Raw genomic sequence first — 9,024 nt, forward strand, 5'->3', positions numbered from 1 at the left:
GCGGTGGTCTACTCTACTATACTAACAAGACAAGTACTATTACATAGTGCACTCTGCACTAAGTGACAGCCGCTTAATAGAGCTAGCATTTTTCAGGATGTTTTTTATTCGTCCCCTAGTCACGATAGGCTAACCTTAACTAACTATTTGATATGTTTCCACTTTATGTTTCCCGTAGCATATAAGATCTTTTAGTACCTTAGCTCTATTTCTTAGCTCTGTAGCCTTAGTGCTGCTCTTGTAAATCTACCTTCCCCCGGGTATTCGTAGTTGGCCAATATATTAATTTTCTAACAAGTATGTCATCTATGCGGACGTGGAGGACGGTTGAGGTGCACCAGTAAGCGGGTTCCCTGTGGGAGCAGTGCCATCCGGGGGTGAACCACCACCTCCAATGTTAGAATCCTCATTTTCAACACCACCTTCAGAGGTGTAGTAGACAGCCGGGCTGACATCGTACGAGGCTGCAGTATCCATCCCAAAAGCAATCCAGCCAAAGATACCGTCAGACACATCATCGCCAAGCAGGACGTATTCAACAAATGGATCAACATCGGCAGCTTCTCCAGCTAGAATGTTATCGTCGGCGTTGGTCGTAAGCTCCTGAGTGTTGCTGGCATATGGTTCTTGTGTCTCGACTAGCGAGATGAGATCCTGATCGAAGAACAACTGGCCAACATGGGTGATGTTACCACCGGCCAGGGTGTTGTTATCGTTCAAGCTAGCACTGACATGGCTAAGGACATGGATATGGGTCTAAGTCTATATAAGTGATTGATCAAGAAGAGGACATAGAATGGGCCTTACAGCACGACCAGTATAGTGTCCTGGGAAAACCGTCTTAAAGGTGACAACACCATCATCATCAGATAGATTGATACCGCGGCCAAAGGTGGCGTTAAGGTTAGACTCATCGGAGGAGTCACCATTACCGTTTGCAACGACACCAGAGTAAACGCCAGTAGAGTTACAATGCCATGCCTCAAGATAGACCTGAGGGACAGGCTCACAAGTGTTAACGTCGATAACTTGGATGTCAAGAGTGAGTGGTACTCCTGGCTCGCCATCGGTCATGTCTTGACGGATGAGCTCGCCAGAAACCCAGTAGGGGCCTTGGGTCGTCTCAGGCGAAAGAATGCAGCTGTTGTTGCCCGAGAAGAGAACTGACGGGTCCGTGTTAGGAGTAACACAAGTAAGATTCGACTTGTGGTTAGTGGCGAGGACGGTGTCAAGATCGCGGGCTTGGAGATAGGGCTTTACTATATTATGGATCAATATCACTGCCCGCTCTGAAAAGGTTATGCTAGAAACTTACCGGCGCTGATAAGATTTTTCTCACGCGCCTGCTCGGCTAAAGAACGACGACGATTCTGCATGGCAATATCATTGCCCCTCGCCTTTAGCTGATCAGCACAATGAGCCAGAGAGCGTTTGTGGTTGCTTAGATAGGCATTGCGTTCTGCTGCCTCCCGTTTCATCTCGGCCTTACTCTGGCCAGGATGAGCCACCGCAAGGACAGAAAGGCTGAGAAGCGTAGAAGCAACAGAGATCTTCATATTTTTATAGTGAAGAGTAGAATGTGTTCAGCGAAGAAGTCTAAAGGGAGAATGATAGAAGTCGTAGAAAGAGGGAACAAGTGGATGTACTAGGTGAGTAGTGATGCTTTTCTGATATGCTCTCAAGACTTATATAGAAAACGGCTGCAGCAAAAATCTAATGCACGTAGACAGTCTAACGGTAGCCAAGAACTAAAGTGGAGATGTACGTACGTACTCCATGTACCATTGCGCTTTACCGTTGTAGTCAATGTACACGCAACCAAGAGGCTAAGCCTTTCAAAGCAGTCTCTCAAATGACTTGGCAACCCTCTTAGTCGACTTGGCAATCGTATTACGTGGAAGTCTATTCCTGGTGAGGACCATTCCAGCCTGTGTGTCACACCTCAAAACAATCCCTATCTATTGTAGCGCTACAAGTCTTATCTGAGAGCTCTCGAATGATGTGAATATACTTCTCGAATGAAAATTGGAAACCTAAAGACTAAATAATCTTCTTGCCAGTTATTCCTATCTTAACATCGTTACAAGCATTCAGCTGAAACTGTAAATACCTACGTATCACAAACAACTAATTCAGTGGCACTCCCTAAGCAAATGACAGAAAATATTTCTCAGCGGCTCTCTGGGGTTTGCTATCGTGAACGCGCGTCTGGCGGGTCAAAGCACGAGCGTATTCTAGTGCTTCAAGGCTAAGTGATTTCTTAGCGCACCTGAGTACCCTATCAGGGCCCTGACATTACGCATGCATGATCTCAACAGTAGGGTTTCTGGGCGAACTGCCACAACGTCGGTCTGCTAGTTAACTATCAGCGCAATAAGATGCAAATTACAGAGGTGCCTTCGGAAAGTTCTTGCTAACGGAAGTCATCTGTATCACTACCGAAATACTACCGAAGCTTGATCGGATCTGTCAAGCCGCCCCTAGGGGCTTGATCTCGCTACACTTGGACCTTCCTCCTAATTGACCCATCTAGATATCTAACACGCAACGCGACGCGACGCGATAGAACATACCCGTACTAACGTGGTTTGTAATTGAGCGTCTTACCCAATCGAGCGGCTTAACTAAGCCAGCGCGTTAACGTCAAGGATCATTTAGTGTGTCACCCTAATATGCATCGGTATCCGAGCTCAGAGAAGTTGTACACAGTAGGCCGCTTGCCTAGGGCATGAGGTGTCGTGGTAAGATCTCCGATAATTTCAGCAAATCGGACGTGCTGGCCATCCATGAACAGGTCAATCTCTTCGCGCTTTAGTGACCTCCCTTGCCAACCAACGCAAGGTAAATAACTTCAGATTTTCATGTTGTGAGCGATAAAAGTTTTAGGATTTTCCTAATCGCTTGTTAATCTGTGCCTTTCGTTATCTAGCTTTGACTGAATAGAGAGAGAAACTACTGAGAAGACTCAGCTATTTGGCGTGCGCGACTGAACCTGAACTGAACGAACGACGACTTTTGAAACGTCGTTAGTACAGCGCAAGCGAGTTCTTAGAGCCGTAGCAATTCAGGTTGTCGCACTCCATCGCATAAAATGCTACCTTGAAAGGCTGAGATAGAACACTCTATCAGACACCAAGATCGCTCCATATATTCGTCATCAGCGAGAATAACAACTTTTATCTTGCGTAATAATGGATTGAGCGTTTCCAGATAGGCATCCGAGATACAATCCTCGGCCCGAGTACGAGGTTCTTAAGGTAGACTGCAATACTCGTAGAAAAGAAGAGCGTCTGAGTCAGCCGACTGCTTCCCCTCAGGGTCTAGGCGGTCCCTCGCAATCCAACAATAAGAAATAAAGTGAATGTGCTCTTCCAGGTCGCTAAAATTTCCGTTCTAGAGTTCGTACTCTTCTGGAAAGGGATCCTGGTAGCGTTTCCACGTTCTCCACATTCGAATAGAGCTGAGCCAGATAAACTTGTAGCTATTAGTGGGCCAGCCGTTGGTGGCGATTTCTTGACAAAGGCTAAGCAATGACTTAAAATCCCTAAATTACATGATAAGATTAATATTAGGAAGATTGGATGGTAAGAGAATTGAAGAAGTAAGCACGTATGATTAGAGCGACCAAGTAGGTGTTCGAAAGACAAGACGAGACCACTAGCTGGCGCGAGAGTTGTACGAGAGTTAGAGCAGGGCTGAGATCGAGGGGATTAGAAGGGCGAAATGAAGCGATAACGATGACCAAGTATTTTTAATTGATAGCCCAGAGTGCGTTCGCTTGTTGGACCCGGCAGCCGGTAATATTTGACGCTCCACAGGCAGATCCTCGTACCGTTATTGTCTTGAAAGACAGATCAGGTGCTAGCGATTGGCCCATTAGTAGTCAAAGAGCTTGGCTGAAGATAAGGAGAAAAAGAAGTATGGGTTTGTGGATATTGAAAGCGTCAATGCAGTACCATATGGAAGCTCTGCAAGGACTGTGTAGAACATGGGATGAGTCATGTGCTTGCTGATAGATAAATATCTACAATCTGCCATTTCGATACCCTTGAAGCTATATGCATCAACATGGTAATTTTGCTTATATCTGGGAGACCGTCGAGTTCAGGGCTCCAATAGGCTGGTAAGTGGGCTTCCTACCTTAAGCTGCGAGGAACTAGGATCAAGGAGCTCTTTGAAAAGCACAACATGGGGTGTAACAGAGGTGCATTCGAGGAAAAGGCAGCAACTGTTTACTGGAGTGCTGATATATACGTACGGGTCGTGAAAAGATGCTCTTCCACGATCGAGCATCGCGGTTCAGATGAGCCGAATTTGTGTGACCCGGGTTGCATCCGGATCCTGTGATCGCGTGCCAAGATCTCATCGAGGAGCGTTTCCAAACGGTGTTCAGCCCGTCACATTATTCATTCATAAACCAATCAAATGCTTGTTCAAACTAAGCCACTACTGACCCTTGTGCGACCAACTAGTTCAATTCGAGGAACCCTAATATACATGTTTTGAATAACTAAATAATCAATCACTACACGAAGTCCTGCTTCTCTACTAGACGAGAATACAGGCCCGGAGCTAATACCTAATATACATGGTTGATCATAACATGGTTACTATACATTCTCTAAATGTAGATACCCTCTATTCTACTACAATCTCAGCATCGTTCCCACGTCGTGTAAGCCTAGCCCGGACGTTTGTCTTCTCACTGTTGTGCACCTCATTCAACATCGTAGAGTCCTCTGTTAGGCTTGCCCTAGCGATATAATCCTTAACACCCTGCGATTCAGCAACCTGCGCAAATGCGAACCAGACATTTCCAACGATTGTCAACTTGGTTTTTGTAATAAACAAGACGACCAGCAATGCTAGAAGAGCAAAATGCGTAAAAAGGGTCCACATGATGATGGTGAGACCGACATGACTGCGCGGATATAGAACGTTTTCGAAGAAAGAAACATCGACAGTATCGACACGGTCAAATGCAGCCTGTTGACTGTAGTAGTTGGTCATGGAAAGGACAGTGATGAGAGAAGACAGCGCCCACTCGACTGAGAAGCCAGCTTCAATTGCGCCGGTAAAGATGGCAGCAAGAGCAGGATCTGCTGAAATGATTTGTGTGGGAAGCGACTCAAAGTTACGAAGGTGCGTTACTACAGGTCTACCCGTGAGAAAGACTGACCAGTTCCCCGGCAACGGTACATTCGTTCCCTTAACTGCTGCCGAGCTGCCGCCCATGTCGCTTTGTACGACCGGACGTCGATATGGAGGTGGTAAATCTCCTAAAAAGCTGTGAGGCTTTTCCAATTCCATGATTTGTCGCCTTGGATTTTTCGTCGCAGGTATCAAGTGGGCCAGCACCTCTGACGGCTTGAAGCCTTTCCAGTATCGGAGCATCGGTTCGGTCCTATTGACTTTACTGTGAATCTCAACATTAAGAATCGCAGCATCCCATGGTGCAAAACACAGCGTAAGGGAGATGAAAGGTTCTACAGTTTTGTTCGTCTTTGGAAAAGAAAAAGTCCGCCACATTTCTTCTTCGCCGTTACTCCTTGAGCCATTAATGACGAGAAATGTGGTTCCAAATGCGTTAGAGTTTTCAAATTGACTTTTGAAAGAGCCCATGAAAACATTGTCGGATAGACCTAGCTGGCATATCGTAGTTTCATCCTGCCCAGCTACTGTACAGTCGAAAGGCGTCGGTTGGATGGACTGCAATCCTGTTGCGTTTTTGGAAGGTGATACTACGCCTTTGATCTGTCCATTAAGTCCTTGACCGTCAAATTCTGTGATTAAGGGTGCTTGGCAAGTAACTCTGGCATCAATTGTCAACGCGTTTCCCGTGTACGTTGCTAAGGCCTGACGCAACTCGGTGGCTGCATATGGCAGAAAGGCCCGCAACAACATTCCGGTATCAACGACCCCATCTGTAGGCTCTTCAGGCAGCTCGTGATACTCGCCGAATGTTGCATAGTTGGGCGGATTCGTAGTCCATGCTGAGTCACGAGCTATCCTCTCTATACCTCTGACGGGATAAGATAAGCTAGGGAGTACCTCGGCAGGAGTGACAGCACCAATTAGCGGACCTTGCTTGAGATCTGACAGTAATAGAGTTGAAGAGAACTGAACAACAGTGGTCGTAATCAACAAACAAATTGCCATGGCATACACATGATAATTGTGTCGGGATTGTGTCGTTGATCTCCAGAACTCTTCCAATACGCAACGAATAAATGCCCAAGGGCTCGTACTACCAGTCCGCATGGCTGATATTCTGGCTGTGTGAAACACATGTATTCCAGATTTGGATTCCAACAGCAGGGAAGCAAGGATAGCGCAAGCGACGGTAGCCTGTATGTCCACAGACGTCCTTAGCACGAGGGCTGTCACGGCTACACATCGCGTAGCCCAACCTTGAACCATTATATGGGACCAAGTTTTGTTCCGGCTATCGCCAAACCATAAGAATAACAAGAAGGAGCACATGGCGAGCACAGCTAGGGAGCTTGTAAGAAGAGCAAGTAGAGACGCTGAGCTTAGTCGTTGAAGATCATCCTTCTCTGGAGCCACAGACGTGTTGATGGATGAAATACTAGTATCGGGTTGCACCGGATCTATAGCATCCATAGATAATTGTGTACTAACTTTGGGTCAGTAGTGAGGTACTAGATACTCTGCTTTACTTACGGCTCTACCGACGCATAGATGTGCCCATCACGAGAAGACAACTTTCTCCAACCAAGCCAAATGGCAATGAAAACACACAAGGACACCATAGCTGTTATGGAGACGCTAGGCGATATGATCCGTGTCGAAGTGCCGGATCCGAAACCGTCATATACCGGGATGGATGTCGTTGCGGGTTCGCGGGCGAGCGCTACCGACGAGGTGGTGATTGGCGCAACGCCTATGTTGTTAATTGCTGGATCTCCGAAGAGCTCAATTTGCTCCGGTCGTTCCATGAATGCAGGGGCCAAACCGCCATGAGGGCAATCGTCTGAAGCACAGGGGTTGCTTTTGCAGCACCCAAAGAAGGTTTTTTCACCGGAGCATGTATAGAAATTGGCACTCGATCCACAGGAGAGGTCTGGGAAAGTGCCAAAGATCGCTGCATCGAAATGGACAGGATAGAGATGTTGTTGCGGACATGTAACGCTACATGGATTGACTGCGCAGCAACCGGCGAAGAACGTCCCTGTTGAACAACCGTACCATTCTCCGCCTGACGGACACCAGATAGATTGGTTCCGGCTCATTATTTCAGTGACGTACTATGCGCTAGAAAAGAAGGCAGAGTGATAAATGGTGAAAGAGTAGTAGCGCGTAACCAAGACGCTTCACTAACGCTGAGGGTGAAGTCTTCGTTGATTTCTGCTGGCAACCCTCTCTTTCAGCCAAGAGTGGGGTAAGGAGTCCTCACTTCTGCTGCGAAGCGCTGTTTTAAGAATAGATTGTCCTGGCCTCTGCCCTTGTTTGGGGACCGAAAGCTGGCATCGAGGCTGCGGCTTGGAACACCACGCCCCAATTGGATGCTAAAATTAGACCATGTTGGCTGATTGGCCAAACAATAATGATTAGTATTTGCAGGTGTAACACATGAAGGGGCTGAGGGAGCTGAGGGAGCTGATGTAGCTCTCTCAGCTCAGCCGCCTTCGCTTCAACGTTATGGATCTTGCCATGGTCACTTGATGAATGCACTTTACATGCGAAAGCCAACCCTTTCTTTTGCTAATCCTACATTCCACTTAGTCTTGGAAAGGAAGACGAAAATCAACATTGCCGCACTGGGGTTTGGATGAGTGGATTAGGGGACTTCTGGAGACATGATTCCTGGCAGTTAGCGAACCGAATATTCAGCACGCAGTCTGAACTCAGCATGCTCGTCCTCCTATCATCATCAAGCTACATGCCAGCACCGGCCTTGTTGTCCTTGCCGTCGTCATTGTTGTTCCAATGACTGCCGCCGCTAGCGGACGTGAGCTCTGGTGTGTCTTAGTGGGCCGTCTTTATTGCGACGGTGAGGACGGTAGGCCACGAATGTGTGCAACTCAGTGATGCCCCAGCCAACTGCAGAGCGAACCATCTTGACACGCTCCTGTGCCTCAACGACGTGTTTCTCAGCTATCGTAGAATGTAGTTTCGCCCTCGGTGGCGTCGCGGTCGGTATTCTGCATGATATCGTCGCGTTCGGTGGTTACGGGTTTTGAGCAATGACGTCGGTTATTCAGCTCGGATGATGCATCGAGCGGGTGTTCCCACACGGGGATGCTTTTCTGCTTGAAGTATTGGACAGCTGTGTCGAATAAAGCGGTCGCCTAGTCGGAGAGTGCGGTTGCAGTAGGTTGCAGTTGCTGCATGATGTTCGCGTTGGGTTTGATGCCCCTCTCAAGACGCGTCTTTCGCGTTGTTGACTGTCGGAGCGGCTGGGGTCTGTGCGTACTAAGTAGTAAGTAGTAAGTCAGTGCTCACGGACTATAATTTTTCCGTGCCCTGCCTGGCCAAGTCTCGATACCAATATGTACATAGAGGGTGCATTGGGCGTTGAATTCAGCTGAAATGCCTTGTCCGGGCTGCCGTGTCTGTGTGCACAAGGAATACCGCGGTAAAAATTATCCCGAAATGCAGCAGAACGGCAAAACTATGTATGGTGCACTCGCCAGTCCATGTCACGGAAATATTCCAAGAAGCGGCCCAGAGGCGCAGAAGTCGTGCTGGCTAAATACCGTCTAAAGTGGGTGAAGTCCCCAAGATGCAACCCGCCGCACTAGTCCCGTCACAGGCAAGATGCTTCAAAGATATCCAGATTTCGGGTTAGCCCCAGGCGGGGTTGGACTAAATGTCGTGGGCCATGACGTTCCCTGGGGGTGAAGCAAGGGCATCGACGACGAGTGCCAACACCAAAACTCTCCCGGGTGGCGGGACGGCGGGAGGTAAGCCGAAGATATAGGTTAGGGTAGATTGGCGTCTGTATATAATTCATCCTGGGTACCTCTACCCAGGTCTTTGAGAGTGCCATTGGAACTCACC

The 9,024-nt window shown here is 47.9% G+C and overlaps 2 protein-coding genes across 2 annotated transcripts; both read right to left on the bottom strand.

Moving 5' to 3' along the window:
* Positions 1-306: 306 nt before the first annotated feature.
* Positions 307-1,556, bottom strand: COCVIDRAFT_106738 (hypothetical protein; the record flags this gene model as incomplete). The annotated part of the gene is made up of 3 exons (XM_014698291.1): positions 307-756; positions 808-1,259; positions 1,316-1,556. The coding sequence occupies 3 exons, from the start codon at positions 1,554-1,556 to the stop codon at positions 307-309; spliced, it is 1,143 nt and encodes a 380-aa protein (XP_014553777.1).
* Positions 1,557-4,638: 3,082 nt separating this feature from the next.
* Positions 4,639-7,253, bottom strand: COCVIDRAFT_18354 (hypothetical protein; the record flags this gene model as incomplete). The annotated part of the gene is made up of 2 exons (XM_014698282.1): positions 4,639-6,637; positions 6,685-7,253. The coding sequence occupies 2 exons, from the start codon at positions 7,251-7,253 to the stop codon at positions 4,639-4,641; spliced, it is 2,568 nt and encodes an 855-aa protein (XP_014553768.1).
* Positions 7,254-9,024: the final 1,771 nt, after the last annotated feature.

This window comes from Bipolaris victoriae (genome assembly GCF_000527765.1).
Source record: "Bipolaris victoriae FI3 unplaced genomic scaffold scaffold_80, whole genome shotgun sequence".
Taxonomy (NCBI): Eukaryota; Fungi; Ascomycota; class Dothideomycetes; order Pleosporales; family Pleosporaceae; genus Bipolaris; species Bipolaris victoriae.